The 26,930-nt window shown below is 47.4% G+C and overlaps 1 protein-coding gene across 1 annotated transcript in view; it reads right to left on the minus strand.

The window, feature by feature from the left end:
* LOC140421095 (synaptojanin-2-like) overlaps window positions 1–26,930 on the minus strand; it is a 287,869-nt gene that overhangs the window by 80,657 nt on the left and 180,282 nt on the right. The window contains 2 exon segments of the mRNA XM_072505504.1: window positions 3,119–3,275; window positions 14,252–14,410. Of these exon segments, the coding sequence (XP_072361605.1) occupies window positions 3,119–3,275; window positions 14,252–14,410 (316 nt within the window).

The raw sequence follows: 26,930 nt of genomic DNA on the forward strand, positions 1-26,930 counted from the left end.
TTGCGGGCATTTTCCTCCAAGCTTTCAGAATTCAGCGTGGAAGACGGCATCCTCTTGGGGACGCATGTGATTGTCCCGGAAAAAGGACAGGAGCTGATACTAGGAGACTTGCACAATGGGCATCCAGGTGTGACCAAAATAAAAAATGTTGGCCCGGAGTTTAGCACAGGGCTAAATCGCTGGCTTTGAAAGCAGACCAAGGCAGGCCAGCAACACGGTTCGATTCCCGTAACATCCTCCCCGAACAGGCGCTGGAATGTGGCGACTAGGGGCTTTTCACAGTAACTTCATTTGAAGCCTACTTGTAACAATAAGCGATTTTCATTTTCATTTCAGTTATGTCTGGTGGCCAGGCCACGACACAGACATTGAGAAGGTGGCCCAACACTGCTCCATTTGCCAGGAGCGTCAGAAGCTTCCGCCGGCCGCGCCCCTACATCATTGGGAATGGCCAGGGCGGCCTTGGGCGCGCTTGCATGCGGATTTCGCAGGCCCTTTTCAAGGATCCATGTTCCTTCTATTAATCGCGCCCAGTCTAAATGGCTAGAGGTGCATAAGATGCTGGGCACAACTTCCTGCGCAACAATTGAGAAGATGCGTTTGCCTTTTAGTACGCATGGCCTCCCCGAGGTGCTGGTCACGGATAACGGCACTCCATTCACGAGTGAGGAGTTTGCGAGGTTCATGAAGATGATCGGCATACGCCATATCCGCACTGCCCCTTACCACCCGGCTTCAAATGGGTTGGCAGAGTGCAGACAATCAAACGAGGCCAAAAGAAGCAGTCTTCCGGATTAATGGACACGAGACTGGCTCGCTTTTTGTTTTCATATAGGACCACCCCCCATGCGGTGACAGGGGTAGCTCCCACAGAACTCCTAATGGGCCGGAGACTTTGCACCCGCCTTAGTATGGTTTTCCTGGACATTGGCGCAAAAGTACGCCGCACACAAGAACGGCAGGTACAGGGTTTTTCTCGGCATCGGCCGATTTGGCAATTTGTGCCCGGTGACCCAGTGCTCGTTCGGAATTTTGCTGGTGGTGCCCAGTAGGTTCCTGGCATAATCTTTCGCCAAACGGGCCCTATATCTTACCAGGTGCAAGCCCAGGGTCGTCTCCAGCGCAAACATGTAGACCACGTTCGGTCCAGAAGACTATCCCTTCCAAAGATTCCCCGCCCCCGGGGCTCATTGCTACAGCCACAGAGACCAGAGACAATGGAAGGTAGTCCTCACAATCTTCCTCTGGTGCCTCACTCAAAGCCTGCGCAGGTCGTTACAGAACGGAGATAGAGATGCCGAGATGACAGAGGCAGCAGACTCTGACTCCGAGATGGAGACACAGGACGCATCAGAGGGGGAATCCTCGGGCCCACGGGCCGTGGATGTACAACCGTTACTCCATTCATCACAGAAGCGCCGGTCTCTGTCTCGTTACACGCCGCCTGATCCAGCGCCGCGTGCAAATGGTGTCCGGCCTGCGGCAAAACGAGTCCGACGCCCTCCTTCGCCAGGGTCTTCGGTGGATTCCTTGGACTTTGGGGGGGGGGGGGGATGTTACAACCTGCCTGCTTACCATTGGCTGGGGACTAATGACAATCCCACAATCCTGTGGGAGTATGAGCTTCCCCAATGAGGGGGGTGCGGAGAAGCCATTAGTAAACTCCTAGTATTAATAAAGCTGGCCAGTTCAGGAACCAGCAGGAAGAAGTGTGCAGCAAGGGAAGTTGCTGCTGCTGTTATATATATATGTTATTATAAATAAATGTTATTACTTTGTATCCTTAAAACTCGTGCTGGATTCTTCGTGGCCCTCACAAAAACTTCCTATATTTCTCTGGAGCTGCAGTTGAATTTCTCCCTTTGGATTTGATAAATGTCCAATGAGCAGCATTATTCCTTTCATGGAAAATAATTATCTTGACTCATTATGAGAATTTCTCTATGCTAATTCCTTACAATGTTTGTGGCTACAACTTCTGGGATAGGCAACATTGAATATGGAAGTATGAGGTATTAACAGAAAAACTCAAAGGAATTAACAAGAGCGTGGTTTAACACCCAACGAGTTAAAGGGAGGAAATCTGAAAAAGAATCAGTTCTTCCAAAATCTGGCTAGATAAAAGGACATGCAAAAACAAAGCATGCTATCTCAAAATGATAGAAAACTGCATTCAATTTCACACGAAGCAACAACTCGTTCACAAGCAGACACACAAATTATTTGAGAAGGTGGAAGATGGGTGGAAATTAGTGGCAGGAACTTGATCAGAAAAGGTGAAAGCAAAAATATAATTACTACCAATCAGAGTAAGGTTGCCAACCAATCGGCAGTCTTTTTCTCATACAGTTGTTGTTTCCTTTGAAATTTGGTACTCTTGTGTCTGTCCCGATGAGTGCAGTATGAAAAACTTTGACAGCAGGTCTCTTGCTTCAATAATGCTCAAGTTTTGAACTACCAAGCTATTAATTGGTCACCAAGTATATTTGTGTTCAATTAAGCACTGGTATTTACATATTCCAATTAAATTTATGAACAATGTCAACGGAGATCAACTAATACCAATTAACAAAAATATGTGTTCACTGTACACAAGTGAAATTATTGCTCTATATCTACTGAAACAGTTATTCATAAGAACAAATACACCTTTTAAAAAAGGTCTATATGTAGATAAGTCTATATGTAGATAGGTCTATATGTATATATGTAGTGACCCACTGGGTCACTGTCTGTGCGGAGTCGGCACGTTCTCCCTGTGTCTACTGTGGGTTTCCTCCAAGTACTCCGGTTTCCTCCCACAGTCCAAAGACTTGCAGGTTAGGTGGATTGGCCATGTCAAATTGCCCTTAGTGTCCAAAAAGGTTAGGAGGGGTTATTGAGTTACAGGGATAGGGTGGAAGTGAGGGCTTAAGTGGGTCGGTGTAGACTCGATGGGCCAAATGGCCTCCTTCTGCACTGTATGTTCTATAAATTGGTTCTGTCCTCTGGTGGAAGTTACTGTCTTGCTGCCTGAACATTGCGACAAGATGCAAGCTGCACCAATTATCATTGTTATTTCTTTACAATGTAGATGATACATAATTTTAGCTAAAGTTTCAATTTGTTATGATCATACCCAATGTATTAGAGGGCCATTTTTTTCTCCACAACAGCACTCGGTCAGTCCAGGCAGGGGTTCTGCATTTGTCACTGCTGTCATAAACAGCTGTTCCCACATCATATTTGTATGTTGGAGCAAAGTTGATGGTGCCTTCAAAGAAATCTTTAAAAATCTCAATGAAAAAATGCATGTTATTTTAATTTAAAATAGCAATAAACTGAAAAACATATTTTTAAATATACAAGAAAGCCTTCAGAAAATCTGACAGCTCCAATTTTGAACTTAGCAGTTTAACAGTATCACGCACTTTTCCCATGGACTATAAAGTTTGTACTGAGCCATCCATGATACTCATCGCATGGCTTGTTAAAAAACTGATAATCTGGAAACCACTGCTGCATTTCAAGGCAGGTGTTGTAGCAAAAAAAGGATAGATTGAATAATTTCTAAATTGCGAAAAGCTATGAATATTAGAGGAACGAACAGTCAAAATAGCTAATCGAATGATAGCATTTATAATAAGGGCACTGAAATTTTAAAGGGCAAGGTCTCCCTCAGTCATATAAACCCCTGGTCTGAGCACCTCTGGAGTATAGGTACAATTCTGAGCACTGCATGTTTGAAAATCAACATTGCCCTTGGAAGGAGGGCAGCACTCATTCACCAGGCTACATAGGTTAAATTATGAGGAGAGATTACATTCATATTGCCTGCAATGTAGAGAATTTAGGGTGATTTGGTTGACATTTTAAGGGTTTTGAAAGGGTAGGTATGGCATTGCATGCTGATGAAGGAATCTAGGATGATGCAATATAACCTCAAAATCAGAGCCAGTCCACTCAGTGAAGCATTTAGAAAACACTTTTTCACGCAAAAGGGTGTTGGGAGTGTGCAATTCATCATACTGAATTTGGGACTGCTAGATTTTTACTAAGCCAAAGTATAAAAAGATAGCGATCGAAGGTAGGTAGTCATCACCTCACTGAATACTGGGACACAGTAGAGGGGCTGATTGGTCTACTCCTGCTCCCATGGTCAGGATTTAACAAGGCAGTAGTGGCCCTGATCAAACCGGAAAATCAGGGGCAACTCTGCCTTGGCCAGTCATGGAAGCTCCAACAGCATTTTACATTAATTAGGCAGCTAGCTTCTTGCAGTCAGGGCTTCTGTCCCTTTGAAGGAAAAGGTCCGGCGCCTAATAGCTACTGGCCAATTGGAAGGTCAGTTGCTCTTCAGTCCTAGCAGCGCCACTGGGAGAGGTGGCCATTGCTGGGATTGCAGCTGGCCAGGACCAACCACAATGGAGGCTGCCTCGGAATGGAGGTATGTTGGATCAAGCTCACGGGCCAATAAGGCAGCGTGCAAGGGGTGGGTCATCCGCGAGGGTGATCTTCCAGCAGATTTCTTTGCCATCGGCGGAACTCTGTGGACCACAGGGTACCCAGTCAGGAGGGTTCATCCTCAAGCTTGCAAGGAAGCCACAAGAGTTTGCATGGCAATCTCACCACGTGGCAAAGTGCCAACCAGCAGTGGCTGGAAGAGGTTCTGAATTGGTCTAAGGGCAGTAAGGGCTGTCTGGCACCTTCCCCACCTCTGGTAAAGTGTCAGCAACAGGAGGAAAATAATAGACATGCCACCCAAACCCCATACATTTTATTTTATGGTTGCACATCAAAGATCTGAGGGGGTTGGACTTCCGGGTGCGGCGATGACCAGCTGAGTCGCACGTTTCGGCAGCTCCCTGTGAAACGGACTTTTGGGCTCTTGATAGGAGCCCCAACGGCAATTTTAACGGCTAAAAACACTGTGCGGTAAACCAGAAGGGAATCCCCCCTGGATATGGATGGAAAAAGGAGAGGAAAGTGGCCGGATTGCAGTGGATCCTTTAGAACAGCGGCAAGGAAGGCAAGCAAAAACCAAGATGGCGTCGGAAGGTGGCAGTTTAATATGGGGCCCTGAACAACAAGAGTTCTTGAAATGCTGTGTGGAAGAGATCAAAAAGGAAATGAAGAAAGAGCTGTTGGCCCCGATACTACAGGCGATCGAAGGGCTAAAGGAGGAACAAAAGACCCAGGAGCGGGAGCTTCGGGTCGTGAAGGCAAAGGCAGCCGAGAATGAGGACGACATACAGGGCCTGGTGGTGAAGACGGAGACGCAGGAGGCACATCAGAAACGATGTGTGGAACGGTTGGAGGCACTGGAAAACAACGCAAGGAGGAACAACCTGAGGATTCTCGGTCTTCCTGAAGGTGTGGAGGGAGCGGACGTCGGGGCATATGTGAGCACGATGCTGCACTCGTTAATGGGAGCGGAGGCCCCGGCGGGTCCGTTGGAGGTGGAGGGAGCATACCGAGTGATGGCGCGAGGACCGAGAGCAGGAGAAATTCCCAGAGCCATAGTGGTGAGATTCCTCCGTTTTAAGGATAGAGAAATGGTCCTTAGATGGGCGAAGAAAACTCGGAGCAGTAAATGGGAGAACGCGGTGATCCGCGTTTATCAAGACTGGAGTGCGGAGGTGGCGAGAAGGAGGGCGAGCTTTAATCGGGCTAAGGCGGTGCTTCATAAAAAGAAGATAAAATTTGGAATGCTGCAACCGGCAAGACTGTGGGTCACATATCGAGGGAGGCACCACTACTTTGAGACGGCGGATGAAGCGTGGACTTTTATTGTGGAAGAAAAACTGGAATGAGCGGGTTATTAAAAAGAACGTTCGAACAAAGTGGTGGGGCGAATGTGGGGGGCAAAGAGGGGTTTTATGTACTAATCCTGCGATGTGGTAACTTTTCTCTCTCCCACAGGTGGTGATGGGGGGAGGAGGGGAGGTGGAGGAGATGGGGCGTTGGCCATTGGGGGCGGGGCCAAGGGAGAAGCGCGGGCTTGGTTCCCGCGCTATGATAATCATGGCGGGAATAGAGAAGCAGGAAGGAGGGGGCGTCGCACGGTGCGAGCCGAGGTCCCGGGGGGAAGCCGAGGTCAGCCAGAGTTTGCTGACTTCTGGGAGCAACATGGGGGGAGTAATTACGCTAGCGGGGGATCTAGCGGGGGGGGGTGGGAGGGGGGAATTACTGGGTTGCTGCTGCTGGGGAGAGGGGGGAGCTGGTATGGGAGAGGATGGGCGGGGGGGCACCGCCTGGGGGAGATACAGCTGCGTGGGAACCGGGTGAGGAGCTGGATAAAGGTGATGGCTAATCGACAATGGGGGGGGGGGGGGGGGTAGGAAGCCCCCCAACTCGGCTGATCACGTGGAACGTGAGAGGGCTGAACGGGCCGATAAAGAGGGCACGGGTACTCGCACACCTTAAGAAACTTAAGGCAGATGTGGTTATGTTACAGGAAACGCACCTGAAACTGATAGACCAGGTTAGGCTACGCAAAGGATGGGTGGGGCAGGTGTTCCATTCGGGGCTAGATGCGAAAAACAGGGGGGTGGCTATATTAGTGGGGAAGCGGGTAATGTTCGAGGCAAAGACTATAGTGGCGGATAAAGGGGGCAGATACGTGATGGTGAGTGGCAAACTACAGGGGGAGACGGTGGTTTTGGTAAACGTATATGCCCCGAACTGGGATGATGCCAATTTTATGAGGCGGATGCTAGGACGCATTCCGGACCTAGAGATGGGAAAGCTGATAATGGGGGGAGATTTTAATACGGTGTTGGAACCAGGGCTGGATAGGTCGAAGTCCAGGACTGGAAGGAGGCCGGCAGCAGCCAAGGTACTTAAAGATTTTATGGAGCAGATGGGAGGTGTAGACCCGTGGAGATTTAGCAGACCTAGGAGTAAGGAGTTCTCGTTTTTCTCCTATGTCCATAAAGTCTACTCGCGAATAGACTTTTTTGTGCTGGGTAGGGCATTGATCCCGAAGGTGAGGGGAACGGAGTATACGGCTATAGCCATTTCGGATCACGCTCCACACTGGGTGGACTTGGAGATAGGGGAGGAAACAGGAGGGCGCCCACCCTGGAGAATGGACATGGGACTAATGGCAGATGAGGGGGTGTGTCTAAGGGTGAGGGGGTGCATTGAAAAGTACTTGGAACTCAATGATAATGGGGAGGTCCAGGTGGGAGTGGTCTGGGAGGCGTTGAAGGCGGTGGTTAGAGGGGAGCTGATATCAATAAGGGCACATAAAGGGAAGCAAGAGAGTAAGGAACGGGAGCGGTTGCTGCAAGAACTTTTGAGGGTGGACAGACAATATGCGGAAGCACCGGAGGAGGGACTGTACAGGGAAAGGCAAAGGCTACATGTAGAATTTGACTTGCTGACTACAGGCACTGCAGAGGCACAATGGAGGAAGGCACAGGGTGTACAGTACGAATATGGGGAGAAGGCGAGCAGGTTGCTGGCACACCAATTGAGGAAAAGGGGAGCAGCGAGGGAAATAGGGGGAGTGAGGGATGAGGAAGGAGAGATGGAGCGGGGAGCGGAGAGAGTGAATGGAGTGTTCAAGACATTTTATAAAAAATTATATGAAGCTCAACCCCCGGATGGGAGGGAGAGAATGATGGGCTTCTTGGATCGGCTGGAATTTCCCAAGGTGGAAGAGCAGGAAAGGGTGGGACTGGGAGCACAGATCGAGGTAGAAGAAGTGGTGAAAGGAATTAGGAGCATGCAGGCGGGAAAGGCCCCAGGACCGGATGGATTCCCAGTCGAATTCTATAGAAAATATGTGGACTTGCTTGCCCCGGTACTGACGAGGACCTTTAATGAGGCAAAGGAAAGGGGACAACTGCCCCCGACTATGTCTGAAGCAACGATATCGCTTCTCTTAAAGAAGGAAAAGGACCCGCTACAATGCGGGTCCTATAGACCTATTTCCCTCCTAAATGTAGATGCCAAGGTCCTGGCCAAGGTAATGGCAATGAGAATAGAGGAATGTGTCCCGGGGGTGGTCCACGAGGACCAAACTGGGTTTGTGAAGGGGAGACAGCTGAACACGAATATACGGAGGTTGTTAGGGGTAATGATGATGGCCCCACCAGAGGGAGAAACGGAGATAGTAGTGGCGATGGATGCCGAGAAAGCATTTGATAGAGTGGAGTGGGATTATTTGTGGGAGGTGTTGAGGAGATTTGGTTTTGGAGAGGGGTATGTTAGATGGGTGCAGTTGTTGTATAGGGCCCCAGTGGCGAGCGTGGTCACGAATGGACGGGGATCTGCATATTTTCGGCTCCATGGAGGGACAAGGCAGGGAAGCCCTCTGTCCCCATTATTGTTTGCACTGGCGATTGAGCCCCTGGCGATAGCGTTGAGGGGTTCCAAGAAGTGGAGGGGAGTACTTAGGGGAGGAGAAGAACACCGGGTATCTTTTGTATGCGGACGATTTGCTACTATACGTGGCGGACCCGGCGGAGGGGATGCCAGAAATAATGCGGATACTTGGGGAGTTTGGGGATTTTTCAGGGTATAAATTGAACATGGGGAAAAGTGAGTTGTTTGTGGTGCATCCAGGGGAGCAGAGTAGAGAAATAGAGGACCTACCGTTGAGGAAGGTACCAAGGAACTTTCGTTACCTGGGGATCCAGATAGCTAAGAATTGGGGCACATTGCATAGGTTAAATTTAACGCGGTTGGTGGGACAGATGGAGGAGGATTTCAAGAGATGGGATATGGTATCCCTGTCACTGGCAGAGAGGGTGCAGGCGGTTAAGATGGTGGTCCTCCCGAGATTCCTCTTTGTGTTTCAGTGCCTCCCGGTGGTGATCACGAAGGCCTTTTTTAAAAGGATTGAAAAGAGCATCATGGGTTTTGTGTGGGCCGGGAAGACCCCGAGAGTGAGGAAGGGATTCTTACAGCGTAGCAGGGATAGGGGGGGGCTGGCACTACCGAGCCTAAGTGAGTATTATTGGGCCGCTAATATTTCAATGGTGAGTAAGTGGATGGGAGAGGAGGAGGGAGCGGCGTGGAAGAGATTAGAGAGGGCGTCCTGTAGGGGGACTAGCCTACAGGCTATGGTGACAGCCCCATTGCCGTTCTCACCGAGGAACTACACCACAAGCCCGGTGGTGGTGGATACACTGAAGATATGGGGACAGTGGAGACGGCATAGGGGAAAGACTGGAGCCTTGGGGGGGTCCCCGATAAGAAACAATCATAGGTTTGCCCCGGGGGGAAATGGATGGGGGATATGGAATGTGCCTGGTTGAGGGAAGGGCAGGATTGGCAGCTAAACGTTCCAGGATTTAGATGTTTCAGGCGGGATAGAGGGGGATGTAAAAGGGGAGGCGGAGTTGCGCTACTTGTTCGGGAGAATATCACAGCTATACTGCGAGAGGACACCTCAGAGGGCAGTGAGGCTATATGGGTAGAGATCAGGAATAAGAAGGGTGCAGTCACAATGTTGGGGGTATACTACAGGCCTCCCAACAGCCAGCGGGAGATAGAGGAGCAGATAGGTAGACAGATTTTGGAAAAGAGTAAAAACAACAGGGTTGTGGTGATGGGAGACTTCAACTTCCCCAATATTGACTGGGACTCACTTAGTGCCAGGGGCTTAGACGGGGCGGAGTTTGTAAGGAGCATCCAGGAGGGCTTCTTAAAACAATATGTAGACAGTCCAACTAGGGAAGGGGCGGTACTGGACCTGGTATTGGGGAATGAGCCCGGCCAGGTGGTAGATGTTTCAGTAGGGGAGCATTTCGGTAACAGTGACCACAATTCAGTAAGTTTTAAAGTACTGGTGGACAAGGATAAGAGTGGTCCGAGGATGAATGTGCTAAATTGGGGGAAGGCTAATTATGACAATATTAGGTGGGAACTGAAGAACATAGATTGGGGGCGGATGTTTGAGGGCAAATCAACATCTGACATGTGGGAGGCTTTCAAGTGTCAGTTGAAGGGAATACAGGACAGGCATGTTCCTGTGAGGAAGAAAGATAAATACGGCAATTTTCGGGAACCTTGGATGACGAGTGATATTGTAGGCCTCGTCAAAAAGAAAAAGGAGGCATTTGTCAGGGCTAAAAGGCTGGGAACAGACGAAGCCTGTGTGGCACATAAGGAAAGTAGGAAGGAACTTAAGCAAGGAGTCAGGAGGGCTAGAAGGGGTCATGAAAAGTCATTGGCAAATAGGGTTAAGGAAAATCCCAAGGCTTTTTACACGTACATAAAAAGCAAGAGGGTAGCCAGGGAAAGGGTTGGCCCACTGAAGGATAGGCAAGGGAATCTATGTGTGGAGCCAGAGGAAATGGGCGAGGTACTAAATGAATACTTTGCATCAGTATTCACCAAAGAGAAGGAATTGGTAGATGTTGAGTCTGGAGAAGGGGGTGTAGATAGCCTGGGTCACATTGTGATCCAAAAAGACGAGGTGTTGGGTGTCTTAAAAAATATTAAGGTAGATAAGTCCCCAGGGCCTGATGGGATCTACCCCAGAATACTGAAGGAGGCTGGAGAGGAAATTGCTGAGGCCTTGACAGAAATCTTTGGATCCTCGCTGTCTTCAGGGGATGTCCCGGAGGACTGGAGAATAGCCAATGTTGTTCCTCTGTTTAAGAAGGGTAGCAAGGATAATCCCGGGAACTACAGGCCGGTGAGCCTTACTTCAGTGGTAGGGAAATTACTGGAGAGAATTCTTCGAGACAGGATCTACTCCCATTTGGAAGCAAATGGACGTATTAGTGAGAGGCAGCACGGTTTTGTGAAGGGGAGGTCGTGTCTCACTAACTTGATAGAGTTTTTCGAGGAGGTCACTAAGATGATTGATGCAGGTAGGGCAGTGGATGTTGTCTACATGGACTTCAGTAAGGCCTTTGACAAGGTCCCTCATGGTAGACTAGTACAAAAGGTGAAGTCACACGGGATCAGGGGTGAGCTGGCAAGGTGGATTCAGAACTGGCTAGGCCATAGAAGGCAGAGGGTAGCAATGGAGGGATGCTTTTCTAATTGGAGGGCTGTGACCAGTGGTGTTCCACAGGGATCAGTGCTGGGACCTTTGCTGTTTGTAGTATATATAAATGATTTGGAGGAAAATGTAACTGGTCTGATTAGTAAGTTTGCAGACGACACAAAGGTTGGTGGAATTGCGGATAGCGATGAGGACTGTCTGAGGATACAGCAGGATTTAGATTGTCTGGAGACTTGGGCGGAGAGATGGCAGATGGAGTTTAATCCGGACAAATGTGAGGTAATGCATTTTGGAAGGGCTAATGCAGGTAGGGAATATACAGTAAATGGTAGAACCCTCAAGAGTATTGAAAGTCAAAGAGATCTAGGAGTACAGGTCCACAGGTCATTGAAAGGGGCAACACAGGTGGAGAAGGTAGTCAAGAAGGCATACGGCATGCTTGCCTTCATTGGACGGGGCATTGAGTATAAGAATTGGCAAGTCATGTTGCAGCTGTATAGAACCTTAGTTAGGCCACACTTGGAGTATAGTGTTCAATTCTGGTCGCCACACTACCAGAAGGATGTGGAGGCTTTAGAGAGGGTGCAGAAGAGATTTACCAGAATGTTGCCTGGTATGGAGGGCATAAGCTATGAGGAGCGATTGAATAAACTCGGTTTGTTCTCTCTGGAACGAAGGAGGTTGAGGGGCGACCTGATAGAGGTCTACAAAATTATGAGGGGCATAGACAGAGTGGATAGTCAGAGGCTTTTCCCCAGGGTAGAGGGGTCAATTACTAGGGGGCATAGGTTTAAGGTGAGAGGGGCAAGGTTTAGAGTAGATGTACGAGGCAAGTTTTTTACGCAGAGGGTAGTGGGTGCCTGGAACTCGCTACCGGAGGAGGTAGTGGAAGCAGGGACGATAGGGACATTTAAGGGGCATCTTGACAAATATATGAATAGGATGGGAATAGAAGGATACGGACCCAGGAAGTGTAGAAGATTGTAGTTTAGTCGGGCAGTATGGTCGGCGCGGGCTTGGAGGGCCGAAGGGCCTGTTCCTGTGCTGTACATTTCTTTGTTCTTTCTTTGTTCTTTGTGGCAAAGAGCAGGAATAACGCAACTGAAAGATCTGTTTGTGGATGGGAAGTTCGCGAGTCTGGGAGCGCTGACCGAGAAATATGGGTTGCCCCAAGGGAATGCATTCAGGTATATGCAACTGAGGGCTTTTGCGAGGCAACAGGTGAGGGAATTCCCACAGCTCCCGACACAAGAGGTGCAGGACAGAGTGATCTCAAAGACATGGGTGGGGGATGGTAAGGTGTCAGATATATATAGGGAAATGAGGGACGAAGGGGAGACTATGATAGATGAACTAAAAGGGAAATGGGAAGAGGAGCTGGGGGAGGAGATCGAGGAGGGGCTGTGGGCAGATGCCCTAAGCAGGGTAAACTCGTCGTCCTCGTGTGCCAGGCTAAGCCTGATTCAGTTTAAGGTATTACACAGGGCACATATGACTGGAGCACGGCTCAGTAAATTTTTTGGGGTGGAGGATAGGTGTGCGAGGTGCTCGAGAAGCCCAGCGAATCATACCCATATGTTTTGGTCATGCCCGGCACTACAGGGGTTTTGGATGGGGGTGACAAAGGTGCTTTCAAAAGTAGTAGGAGTCCGGGTCGAACCAAGCTGGGGGTTGGCTATATTTGGGGTTGCACAAGAGCCGGGAGTGCAGGAGGCGAGAGAGGCCGATGTTTTGGCCTTTGCGTCCCTAGTAGCCCAGCGCAGGATATTGCTAATGTGGAAAGAAGCCAAGCCCCCGGGGGTGGAGACCTGGATAAATGACATGGCGGGGTTTATAAAGCTAGAGCGGATTAAGTTCGTCCTAAGGGGGTCGGCTCAAGGGTTCACCAGGCGGTGGCAACCGTTCGTCGAATACCTCGCAGAAAGATAGACGGAATGGGAAAAAGAAGGCAGCAGCAGCAGCCCAGGATCGGGGGGGGGGGGGGGGGGGGGGGGGGGGGGGAGAGGAGGAACCAGAAGGACTCTCAGGGTTGTTAATATATACTGTATAGTATCTGTAGGTCGTTGCGACAGATAATTATATATTGGACTGTTAAATTATATTTTTGGAGAGTGTTACCTGTGACAAGGCAGTTGCCAATTAGGGTTAGTTTTCATTTTTGTTATTTATTATTTATTCATTTTCTGTTTTGTAAAATAGGTCATTGTTATTTGTGTTGTTATAATATTGTGTAAAGGATGCACAATGTACTGTGTTGGTTGACCAAAAATTTTCAATAAAATATTTATATTAAAAAAAAGAAATGCTTGAAGGATTGAAATCACTTCCAACTCTTGGGTAACAATACTACTGATCCCTCACCACCAACCCCGCCCCTCCGACTAGCTTCCCAAATCTCCCATCTTCCACCTGACTACCCCGACCTCTCGACTAGCCCCCCACCCCACCCAACTACACCCACATCCACACCTCCCCAACCCCTCAACAAACTCCCACAAACCACTCTCAATCACCCAACTATCCGACTGACCCACTTGCCATCTCCCTGCACTCTTCCCCCCCCCCAAACTCCCCACCCCCTCCAAACCATCTGGCACTCTGCGCACTCATCCACTTACCATCTCTCCATAACTTCTCAAAGTGGCATTGGGACATTTAAAATTACTGGAATATAGCAGCATTGCCGTAGGATGATTGGGCTTCCCAAATGATGCTGCACTACCAGGGAAAGATTCACATTTCTCAGAAGGTCTAGCTCAGAAGTCTGGGTAAGTAAATAGGAGCGGATTGGCAAACTGGGAAATCCGACCCCTGTTTGCAGCCAAACAGCCAAGTGCTCACTGGAAACAAGAATATAAATACACTGAAAAGAACCCTTGATAATGTGCTCAAACCTTTGACTTTAGATTTGGATGTTGGGGCAGATACTCTTTTTTTTGTGTATAATTAAAGAAAATATCTTTTATTGAACTATCATTAGAAATCAATGGAGAATAATATGTCCAGTTATTTATGAATCACTTAAGCCTTGTTCTTATAATTGTCCAGGTTCTCACGTGGGTAACATCCTTATAAATGGAACTGCTGTCTTTCTATTCTGAATTTCCCAAACAAATCCTTACCTATTCTTCACTAGAACACCATTGCTCTTATTTTACTTCAAAAATGCTGTTATAGGATCAGCCAATGTTCTTTCTGAAACTGTGGTTGTGACAACAGGATAAAAGCACTGACAACAGGATAAAAGCACTGCACTGAAAACAAATCCATGTTTACTGCCTTCTCATTGTTCTCTGCACTCACTTTGTTATCGGCTTTCTGTTGCTGCAGTTGGTCAAAGGCTTGAAGAGTTTTCCAGTCCTGCCTCTTAATGTGATGGAGGACCTCCTCGTATGGAAGATCAATGCGGAAGTTTGAATCACCGCACCAGAACACATAGTCATGGGAGAAAACACTCCTTCCCTGTCACAAGAAATCAAAAATTATGCAACCAAATCGAGGAAATAGGAGAGAGATTTTTTAAATCAAATCCGAAAATAACAGGAGGATGCTGCGGAAGAGAAAAGAATGGTGTAGTAGGGAAAACGGAGCCTCAGGGTACACTTAGGGCAGCAAGGATGACCACTCCATCACGGACCGATTGTTTAGACACGGTCCTTTTATATTACAAAGCTGGTGGGCAAAATGTACCTCCGGAACAATATATGTAAAACAGTGTATCCGCGTCATCTAAATCGGGAATGACGGTAATCCCATCACGTTGCCAGTACTGATAGTCGTTTGCATTGTACTATTTGAATCACTCATATCATGTTGAATCATTTCAAATCACTCTGTATCGAGTCAAAACAGTATAAATAATTGCGTGGGGGCTTTGTTCGGAGAGAGCTGCTTGGACCGAGCTGTAGTTAAGATAGCTGAGTTTTAGCTCCCGCATGCATGTGGCATTAAAAGACTTTTCAAAAGGGGGGACTGCCTGGGAGGGTGGATGAGCAAGAGATAACCTGAAGGGTGAGGGAAACTGGCACGTACGGGAGAGGGCCAGTGTACAAAGCTGTGTAAATATATCATTTTGCCATGTATATATCTTGCTCTGTGCGATTTCTCATTTTTTTTGTTACGAGGTGGGGGGGGTTAATTGTTTGTAAGGGAGAAAAATTGTGTTAAAAAACTTTAATAAATATATATATATATTTTTTAATTAAAAGACGTTTCAGTAAAGTTTCATACGGTCTGAAGAGCTCGACTCATCTAACTCCGCTAACAAATGGAAAGGCAGAGAATTAACATGTCTTTGCATGTCTCCAGTAAAGATGAAATTCAACACCAGCCACAAACCAATAACATTTCTGGACTCCTCCATTATGGCATATTTTTATGGTGAGACACAGTAAGTACAAGTTTCACCAGAGTTCCTGTCTTATCGAATCACAGAATAATACAGAATATGATGAGACGATTCAGCTCAATGTACCTCTGTCAGCTCCTTGAAAGACTTGTCCCTTTGCCAATAGCCAGGCAATTTATTCCTCTTCAAGTATTCATGCAACTTCACTCTGAAAGTTATTATTGGATCAATTTTCACCACGCTTTCAGGCTGTGCATTCTAATCACAACTCGAGTGGATAAAAACCTACTTGCCTTGTCAATCACTGTAAAATGTGTCCTCTGCTTCCAACGGTGCCAGTGAAAACATATTCTCCTATTGACATCCCAGATTACGAATACCTCTATTCAATCTCTGCTGTGATTGTAGGCAAGGTGACTGGGTGGGAGCCTCAATGTCGTCCTGCCCCAGCTCCGATGGAATCGCTCATGCACATCTCATGTTTTTCAATTCCTCTCTGGCTACAAGAGAGGTGCTACAGAGGATAGCCAATGTGGTACAATTATTCAAGAAGGGAGGAAGGGATGAACCAGGAAACTAAATTCCAGTCAATCTGACCTCAGGGAAGCTACTGGAAGCAATTCTGAGAGAAAGAATTAATCTGCATTTGGAGAGGCAGGGATTAATCAAGAACAGGCGGCATGGTTTGCTAACGGGAGGTCATATCTGACCAACTTGATTGAATTTTTCAAAGAGGTGACCAGATGTGTAGATGAGGGCAATGTGTTTGGACTTCAGCAGGGTTTTTTGTAAGGTCCACATGGGAGAGACTGATGGTGAAGGTAAGAGTCCATGAGATCCAAGGCAATTTGGCAAAGTGGATTCCGAATTGGCTGAGTGGCAGGACGCAGAGAGTGATGGTCAATAGGTGTTTTGCCGGCTGGAAGCCTGTGACCAGTCGGTCCCATCAATGATTTAGACATGAATGTAGGAGGGTTGATCAGTAGGTTTGTGGAAGATACGAAAATTGGTGGGGAGGTAAATGTGAGGTGGATATAGACAGGCTGGCCAGATGGGCTAATCAGTGGCAAATGGAATTCGATCTGGATAAGTGTGAAGTGATGCATTTGGGGAGGACAAACAAGGCAAGGGAATACATGATAAACGGCAGGACTCAGGGAAGCACCAAGGATTCGAGGTCCCTTCAGGTAGCAGAGTAGGTGGATACAGCGATTAAGAAGGTATATGGTATACTTGCCTTTATTAGCCAAGGCATCGAGTTTAAGAGCAGGGAGGTTATTCTGGAACTGAATAAAACATTTCATAGGCCACAGCTAGAGTATTGAGTGCAGTTCTGGAATCCACATTATAGGAGGGGTGTGATAGCATCGGAAAGAGTGCACAGGAGATCTACCAGGATGTTGCCTGGGCTGGAGAGATTTAATTATGAAAAGAGATTGGATTGACTGTGGTTGTTTTCCTTGGGGCAGAGGAGACTGAAGAATGACAGGATTGAGATGTATAAAATCATGAGTGGTACAGATAGACAAGAAGAAACTTTTCCCCTTGATGGGGGGATTAATGACATGGGGGCATAGATTTAAGGTAGGGGGCAGGGGAAACGTGAAGAAAACCTTTTCACAGAGGGTGGTGAGAGTCTGGAACTCGCTGCCTGAAAGGGTGGTGGAGGCAGAGACCCTCATAACATTTAAAAAGTACTTAGATGTGCTCTTGCGATGCCAAAGCATACAAGGCTAAGGGCCAAGTGCTGGAAAATGGGATTAGAATAATTTGGTGGTTGTTTTTGTCTGGGGCAGGTGTGATGGGCTGAAGGGCCTGTTCTCTGCTGTAAAAGTCTAAGGCTTTATGCTGCGTCAGGGTGTATCCAGCCAGATATTGTAGCTTTGAGCATGATTCCTTCCTATTGCCAGTTTTTGCTATCAGTTTGTTATTCACTGGAAGAAAAGCAAGAGACAGAGGTGGGAGCAGAAACATGACAAGAAATTGGAATGGAGATTGGAGAGGAGGGGCAGGACATGTTTGGTGCAGAGAAGGGGACAGGGTTTCAGGGAAACAGAAAACAACGAGGATGGGAGCTTGAGAAGGCTGATAATATTGGAGCTCAAACAGAGAAGAGAACTGCAATTTTGGAGGGCTGAGAAAACAAGCCTTAGAATGGTCAAGAGGACAGGAGGCCAAGAAAAGGGGGTCTGGGGCACCAAGGGGACGGCCGAGGGGAGGGGGTTGGTTGGGGAAGGCAAGCAGGATAGGGATGGGGATGCATGGGATGTGGGCATCGCTGGCTAGGCCAGCATTTATTGCCCATCCTTAATTGCCATTGAGAAATTGGTAGTGAGCTGCCTTCTTGAACCTCGGCCGTCCAGGAGGTCAAGGAACATGTAAATTGTCCCTTAGTGTCCAAAGATGTGCAAGTTAGGTGGATTGTCATGTTTAATGTGCGGGGTTGCGAGAATAGAGGAGTGGGGCTTGGTAGGGAGCTCTTTCGAAGGGTCAGTGCAGACTTGATGGGCCGAATGATCTACTTTTGTACTGTAGGGAATCTATGGTCTTTACCTCGTCAGGTCTTATGCTTCTTGGGTGTTGTTGGAGCTGCACCCAGTCAGGCAAGTGAACAAAGAACAAAGAAAAGTACAGCACAGGAACAGGCCCTCCAAGACCGTGCTGCCCGACTAAACTACAATCTTCTACACTTCCTGGGTCCATATCCCTCTATTCCCATCCTATTCATGAATTTGTCAAGATGCCACTTAAATGTCACTATCGTCCCTGCTTCCAACACCTCCTCCGGCAGCGCGTTCCAGGCACCCACTACCCCCTGTGTAAAAAACTTGCCTTGTACATCTACTCTAAACCTTGCCCCTCGCACCTTAAATCTATGCCCCCTAGCAATTGACCCCTCTACCCTGGAGAAAAGCCTCTGACTATCTACTCTGTCTATGCCCCTCATAATTTTGTAGACCTCTATCAGGTCGTCCCTCAACCTCCATCATTCCAGTGAGAACAAACAGAGTTTATTCAACTGCTCCTCATAGCTAATGCCCTCCATACCAGGCAACATCCTGGTAAATCTCTTCTGCACTCTCTCTAAAGCCTCCACATCCTTCTGGTAGTGTGGCGACCAGAATTGAACACTATACTCCAAGTATGGCCGAACTAAGGTTCTATACAGCTGCAACATGACTTGCCAATTCTTATACTCAATGCCCCGGCCAATGAAGGCAAGCATGCCGTATGCCTTTTTGAATATCTTCTCCACCTGTGTTGCCCCTTTCAGTGACTTGTGGACCTGTACACCTAGATCTCTCTGACTTTCAATACTCTTGAGGATCCTACCATTCACTGTATATTCCCTCCCTGCATTAGACCTTCCAAAATGCATTACCTCACATTTGTTCAGATTAAACTCCATCTGCCAACTCTCCGCCCAAGTCTCCAAACGATCTAAATCATGCTGTATCCTCCGACAGTCCTCATCGCTATCCACAATTCCTCCAACCTTTGTGTCGTCTGCAAACTTACTAATCAGACCAGTTACATTTTCCTCCAAATCATTTATATATACTACGAACAGCAAAGGTCCCAGCACTGATCCCTGCGGAACACCACTAGTCACAGCCCTCCAATTAGAAAAGCACCCTTCCATTGCTACTCTCTGCCTTCTATGACCTAGCCAGTTCTGTATCCACCTTGCCAGCTCACCCCTGATCCCGTGTGACTTCACCTTTTGTACCAGTCTACCATGAGAGACCTTGTCAAAGGCCTTACTGAAGTCCATATAGACAACATCCACTGCCCTACCTGGATCAATCATCTTTGTGACCTCTTCAAAAAACTCTATCAAGTTAGTGAGACACGATCTCCCCTTCACAATACCATGCTGCCTCTCACTAATACGTCCATTTGCTTCCAAATGGGAATAGATCCCGTCTCGAAGAATTCTCTCCAGTAATTTCCCTACCACTGACGTAAGGCTCACCGGCCTGTAGTTCCCTGGATTATCCTTGCTACCCTTCTTAAACAAAGGAACAGCGGCTATTCTCCAGTCCTCCGGGACATCACCTGAAGACAGTGAGGATCCAAAGGTTTCTGTCAAGGCCTCAGCAATTTCCTCTCTAGCCGCCTTCAGTATTCTGGGGTCGATCCCATCAGACCCTGGGGACTTATCTACCTTAATATTTTTCAAGACGCCCAACACCTCGTCTTTTTGGATCTAAATGTGACTCAGGCTATCTACACACCCTTCTCCAGACTCAACATCCACCAATTCCTTCTCTTTGGTGAATACTGATGCAAAGTATTCATTTAGTACCTCGCCCATTTCCTCTGGCTCCACACATAGATTCACTTGCCTATCCTTCAGTGGGCCAACCCTTTCCCTGGCTACCCGCTTGCTTTTTATGTATGTGTAAAAAGCTTTGCGATTTTCCTTAACCCTACTTGCCAATGACTTTTCGTGACCCCTTCTAGCCCTCCTGACTCCTTGCTTAAGTTCCTTCCTACTTTCCTTATATTCCACACAGGCTTCGTCTGTTCCCAGCCTTTTAGCCCTGACAAATGCCTCCTTTTTCTTTTTGACAAGGCCTACAATATCTCTCGTTATCCAAGGTTCCCGAAATTTGCTGTATTTATCCTTCTTCCTCACAGGAACATGCCGGTCCTGAATTCCTTTCAACTGACACTTGAAAGGCTCCCACATGTCAGATGTTGATTTACCCTCAAACATCCGCCCCAATCTAGGTTCTTCAGTTCCCGCCTAATATTGTTATAATTAGCTTTCCCCCAATTTAGCACCTAGGACCACTCTTATCCTTGTCCACCAACACTTTAAAACTTACTGAATTGTGGTCGCTGGTCCCGAAATGCTCCCCTACTGAAACTTCTACCAACTAGCCGGGTTCATTCCCCAATACCAAGTCCAGGACAGCCCCTTCCCTAGTTGGACTGTCTACATATTGTTTTAAGAAGCCCTCCTGGATGCTCCTTACAAACTCTGCCCCATATAAGCCCCTGGCACTAAGTGAGTCCCAGTCAATATTGGGGAAGTTGAAGTCTCCCATCACCACAACCCTGTTGTTTTTACTCTTTTCCAAAATCTGTTTACCTATCTGCTCCTCTATCTCCCACTGGCTGTTGGGAGGCCTGTAGTAAACCCCCAACATTGTGACTGCACCCTTCTTATTCCTGATCTCTACCCATATAGCCTCACTGCCCTCTGAGGTGTCCTCCCGTAGTACAGCTGTGATATTCTCCCTAACCAGTAGCACAACTCCGCCACCCCTTTTACATCCCCCTCTAGCCCGCCTGAAACATCTAAATCCTGGAACGTTTGGCTGCCAATCCTGTTCTTCCCTCAACCAGGTCTCTGTAATGGAACAACATCATAGTTCCAAGTACTAATCCAAGCTCTAAATTCATCTGCCTTACCCGTAATACGTCTTGCATTAAAACATATGCACTTCAGGCCACCAGACCCGCTGTGTTCAGCAACTTCTCCCTGTCTGCTCCGCCTCAGAGCCATACAGGCCCTATTCCCTAGTTTTCCCTCAATGCTTTCACCTTCTGACCTATTGCTCCGGTGCCCACCCCCCTGCCATACTAGCTTACACCCTCCCATGTGACACTAGCAAACCTCGCGGCCAGGATATTTATGCCGCTCCAGTTTAGATGCAACCCATCCTTCATATACAGGTCACACCTGCCCCGGAAGAGCTCCCAGTGGTCCAGATAACGGAAACCCTCCCTCCTACACCAGTTGTTTAGCCACGTGTTTAGCTGCTCTATCTTCCTATTTCTAGCCTCACTGGCACGTGGCACAGGGAGTAATCCCGAGATTACAACCCTAGAGCTCCTGTCTTTTAACTTTCTGCCTAGCTCACTGAACTCTTGCTGCAGGACCTCATGCCCCTTCTTGCCTATGCCGTTAGTACCAATATGTACAACGGCCTCTGCCTGTTTGCCCTCCCCCTTCAGGATGCCCGCTACCCGTTCACAGACATCCTGGACCCTGGCACCAGGGAGGCAACATATCATCCTGGAGTCTCTTTCACCTCCACAGAAGCGCCTATCTGTGCCCCTGACTATAGAATCCCCTATGACTATTGCTCTTCTGTGCTTTGACCCTCCCTTCTTAACATCAGAGCCAGCCATGGTGCCACTGCTCTGGCTGATGCTGTTTTCCCCTGATAGGCTATCCCCGACAGCATCCAAAGGGGTATACCTGTTCGAGAGGGGGACAACCACAGGGGATTCCTGCACTGACTGCCTGCCCTTTCTGGTGGTCACCCATTTCTCTGCCTGCAACTTGGGTGTGGCCACATTTATATAACTGCTATCTATGACGCTTTCCGCCACCTTCATGCTCCTATGTGCATCCATCTGCTGCTCCAACCGAATCATGCGGTCTGTGAGGAGCTCCAGTTGGGTGCACTTTCTGCAGATGAAGCCATCCAGGACACTGGAAGCCTCCCGGACTGCCACATCTCACAGTCAGAGCACTGCACCCCTCTAATTGACATTGCATCAATTAATTAGTAAATTAAATGTAAAAGTTCTTTTTAAAGTTACTGTGAACTATATGTTTCCTAGCACTAGATTTCTACTATAAACGTGAAAGCTAAATACAGTACTCTCCGATCTCTGGCTTAGATACCCCTCTAAATTATAATTAAGTAATAAGTAATTATGTTTAATTAGTTTAACAATGCTTATTTTTTAAAAATTTAGTGTAGATTCCCAACCAGCAAATCAGGTCACAGCTTTACTGTGATGTCACGTCAGTCCCCCACCCTCCCCCCACCACATACACACAATTTGAAAAGGTAATAAAAGTAAAAATGAATAAAAATCACTTACTTACCTTCCGAGGGTCTCAGATGCTCTCTGGTTCCCTCCCCACAGATTAAAAGTTACAGGCCAGAAGAAAGAGAGAACAAAACAGTAGGAAAAAAGCACCTTCTCCCACTCTGCACCGAATTACCAAGTTCCAAATTCCCACTCTGGATGTGTCTCACTCCGGCTGTGTCTCCTTCACTTGCGCAAAGCTTACTGAGTGCGCTTTCTGTCTGTCTTTTATACAGACCTCAGCTAACCAGGATGACTCACAAGCTACAAAGAGAAGAATACAATGTGCACCTTTGTGCCCCTAAACAGGCCTCAGGTGACTGACAGATAATTGCCTCTCAGCAATTAGGGTGGAGGCAGCTTCAGCCAATCAGACACTAATCTACACACTGCACTTTTAACTGAAAAACAGCAGAATTAGACTTACCACTTACATTTCCTGATTACCCCACTGCACAAAATTACCAAGTGGGAAGTATTCCATTGCACTCCTGACTTGTGCCTTGCAAATGGTGGACTTTGGGGAGTCAGGAGGAGAGTTACCCACCACAGGATTCTTAGCCTTAGACCTCCTGTTGTAGTCACAGTATGTATTTGGCTAGCCCAGTTCAGTTTTTGGTCAATAGTAACCCCCAGAATGTTGAAGGTGGGGGATTCAGAATTGGTAATGCCATTGAATGTCAGGTGGAGATGGTTAGAACCTCTCTTGCTGGAAATGGTCATTGTTTGGCACTTGTGCAGTGTGAAGGTAATTTGCCACTTGTCAGCCCAAGCCTGGATATAATCCAGCTCTTGCTGTATTTGGACACGGACTGCTGCAGCATCGCAAATGCAATATCCTGCAGTCAACAGTGAACATCCTCATTTCTGACCTTATGATGGAAGGAAGATCATTGATAAAGGAACTGAAAATGGTTGGGTCTAGGACACCACCCTGAAGAACTCCTGCAGTGACTTCCTGGAACTGAGATGACTGACCTCCATCTTCCTTTGCGCCAGTGGAGGGCTTTCACCCCAATTCCCATTGACTCCAGTTTATCTAGTGCTCCTTGATACCACACTTGGTCAAATGCTGCCTTGATGTCAACGGTAGTTATTCTCACCTCATCTCTGGACTGCAGCACCCTTGAGAAGGTGGAGGGAGCAGGGTGTGGGGGTTAGGCAGATCATGGTCCCAATTAGAATAATGATCACATTCTCGCTCTGTTAGAGCTGGGTCACGTTCCTCCCCCACCATTACCACACACACACTATGTTTATCCCTGCTGACTCATCTACGTCCGGCCTCCTGCCGACTGACTTCCTGACTGTTGACTATGAACGGCAGTGACTTGACTTCCTGAAATGCCGGTGAGCACTATGAGACTACTGGTCTGCAAAACATCTGGCAGTCAAGGCACTGTCGCTATTCATTTTGTAATATCATGACCTTCCCACCCCCATACTTTCTACCCACACACTATGCCCCATCAGTCAACAGCGCTCTCAGCAGAAGTTGTTTGATAGATGGTGAATGACATTGTGTCCCCTTTTAGTTTCAGTTGACCCATCACAACATGTTCAGGATCTTATTTATAATTATGTCATAACCACCTATATTCATTGGATGAATGGGCCTCGCTAATCTATTCCTGCAGTCCAAATTGTGTAAATTACTCAAATGTTGTGAATTCATCAAACTCAGCCGCAGAGAAACATCTACATCATCCCTTGTGGTCGTGCGTCGCCTGTTCATCGGCTCAGATTTTTCAAATGGACATAAATCAACTTGAACCTAATGAGTGACCAGTCAGTTCTGCAGTGTGCAGATGTTGCCTGGATTCTGATTCCCACCAACACTCTGCAGTGGGCAGCACGGTAGCACAGTAGTTAGCATTATAGCTACACAGCGTCAGGATCCCAGGTTCAATTCCTGGCTAGGGTCATTGTCTGTGCGGAGTCTGCACGTTCTCACAGTGTCTGCGTGGGTTCCCTCCGGGTGCTCCGGTTTCCTCCCACAAGTCCCAAAAGACATGCTGTTAGGTCATTTGGACATACTTAATTCTCCCTCTGTGTACCCAAACAGGCGCGGAGTGTGGCGACGAGGGGATTTTCACAGTAACTTCACTGCAGTGTTAATGTAAGCCTATTTGTGACAATAAAGATTATTATTATTGATTCAGAAACAAAATCCGGCACATGCTGGAATGCTGATATAAAGTGCTGGAAATTCAGCAAATCAGACAGCATTCACAGAAAGCGAAATGGAGTAACTGTTTCACTGTCATTGACCTGAAATATGACCTCCGATTCTGCCTCCACAAATGCTGCCTGCCTTCCTGAGCATTTCCAGCATTTTATGTCATATCATTCAACTGTTTATTGGGAGGGGGTTGACAGCTGTAGCTGGTATTGTTAACGTTATGTTGTGTTTTTGACCTTCCATTGGAGCAGTAGATGCCATTATCTTGATGTGCAGCAAATGAGCTCATCTGACCTCACCAAGGTTCTGAAGCTGCATTCCCATCAGCTCGCACAGAAGGAAGGATGCCAATCAATCCAGCCATTGTTATGATTACACCAGAGCAGCTTGAACCACAGAATTGGTACAGCACAGCCCATCATGTCTGTGCCGCTCCTCCCAATGAGCAGTAGAGTAACAAACTCCAGTGCCAAGGTTTTCTACCCCTATCCAGGGATATTTGCTGTGCCCAGTGCACTGGAAGGAGCAGAGGGACCTGGGGTTGTACAAGGACATACACGTGCATATACAGACACACGTGCATATACACGCGTATATATACACACACGCACGTGTATATATATATATATATATATATATACACACACACACATTGTGTATGCATGCATATACACATGTACATGTACACACACATTGACACATATATACATGCGCACACACGCACACACATCTTTGAAGATGTCGGATATTGTCAAAGAAGCTTACAGGACCTTTCACTTTATAAATAGAGGCACAGAATACAAAGACAAGGAAATCATGCTAAACCTTTATGCCACACCACTTAGGTCCCAAATAGAGTACAGTGGACACCACTTTAGGATCGATATCAAAACTTCGGAGGGACAGCATTGTTGCACACTGGTTAGCACAGTTGCTTCACAGCTCCAGAGTCCCAGGTTCGATTCCCGGCTTGGGTCACTGTCTGTGTGGAGCCTGTACGTTCTCCCTGTGGCTGCGTGGGTTTCCTCCGGGTGCTCTGGTTTCCTCCCACAGTCCAAAGATGTGCAGGTTAGGTGGATTGACCATGCTAAATTGCCCTTGGTGTCCAAAAAAGGTTACTGGGTCGCAGGTGTAGGCTTAAGTGGGGTGCTACTTCCAAGGGCTGGTGCAGACTCGATGGGCCGAATGGCCCCCATCTGCACTGTAAATTCTATGAATACTGAAGAGATTTACGAGAATGGTACCAGAGTTGAAAGATCAGTTACATGCAGGGACTAAAGGAATTGTGGGCTATTCTTCTATGAGCAGAGAAGGTTAAGTAAATAATTCTATGGTACAAACTGTACCATAGAATCCCTACAATGCGGAAGGAAGCCATTCAGCCCATCGAGTCTGCACCGACACTCTGAAAGAGCACCCTACCTTTGCTCCAAGGAGATCAACCCCAGCCTAACCTTGTAACTAAAACCCTTCTTTCTATGTTCCATTGCAGAAACTCAGTGAGCCTTCTTCCGCAGTACCTCTCACAGCCTCTATCACCCAGAGCAGCAGCAAGTACATGGGAACAAGTTTCCCTCCGTATCACACACCATCATTACTCAGGAATACATTGTTGTTCTTTCATTGTCGCTGGGTCAACGTGCTGGGGCTCACCACCATCTTCTCAAGGACAATTAGGAATGAGCAGTACATATTGACTTTGCTAGTGACACCCACATCCCAGGAATAAATACATTTTTAAAAAAGCACCTCTTCAAATCTGTCCACTGCCTCTCCCCTCCCTACCTTCCTGGTCTGCTCGAGCTCAACATCCCCGAGCTCACCTTCCAATCCTCCAACATCAACCTGCAGCTTCTTACCTGTTCCCTCTGCTCCACCATGGACGGTCACTCCTACACCATCCTGCCACTCACCTCTCTGGTTTAGTGTCCACTTCTTATACATCATTGTGTGAAGTGATATGACACTTTCTTTGTAATGATAGAACATAGAATCTCTATTGTGCAGAAGGAGACCATTCGGCCCATTGGGTTTGCACGATCCTCTGAAAGAGCACCCCACCCAAGCTCACTTCCCCGCTCTATCCCAATAATCCCTTAACCCAACCTACAAATCTTTAGTTTTGGACACTAAGGGGTAATTTAGCATGGCCAATCCACCTAACTTGCACATCTTTGGACTGAGGAAACCAGAGCACTCGGAGGAAACCTACACACACATAGTGAGAATGTGCAAACTATACACAGACAGTCACACAAGGTCAGAATTGCTAACCACTGTGCCGCCGAGATGTAAGCAGTTGTTCTAAGTGATCCCACTTTTTGCTGATGATTCTTTTTTTTTTTAATTTCTCCTCCTTTTTCACATTTTCTCCCAAATTTACACACCAACAATAAACAATAATCAGTAATAAACAATAATCAGTAACAAATATGTCAATCCCCATATCGATAACAACGATCCCATCCTCCCACCCAACCCAAAACATTCGCCCACATGTTCACATAAACAATTGACAAAAAGGAATCAGGGATCACCCATGGCCACCATTAACACCCATCGCCCCCCTCTTCCCCCCCCCTCCCCGCCCCCCCAACTAATGTTCGATGTTA

This window comes from Scyliorhinus torazame, chromosome 1, assembly GCF_047496885.1.
Source record: "Scyliorhinus torazame isolate Kashiwa2021f chromosome 1, sScyTor2.1, whole genome shotgun sequence".
In the NCBI taxonomy this organism is placed as follows: domain Eukaryota; kingdom Metazoa; phylum Chordata; class Chondrichthyes; order Carcharhiniformes; family Scyliorhinidae; genus Scyliorhinus; species Scyliorhinus torazame.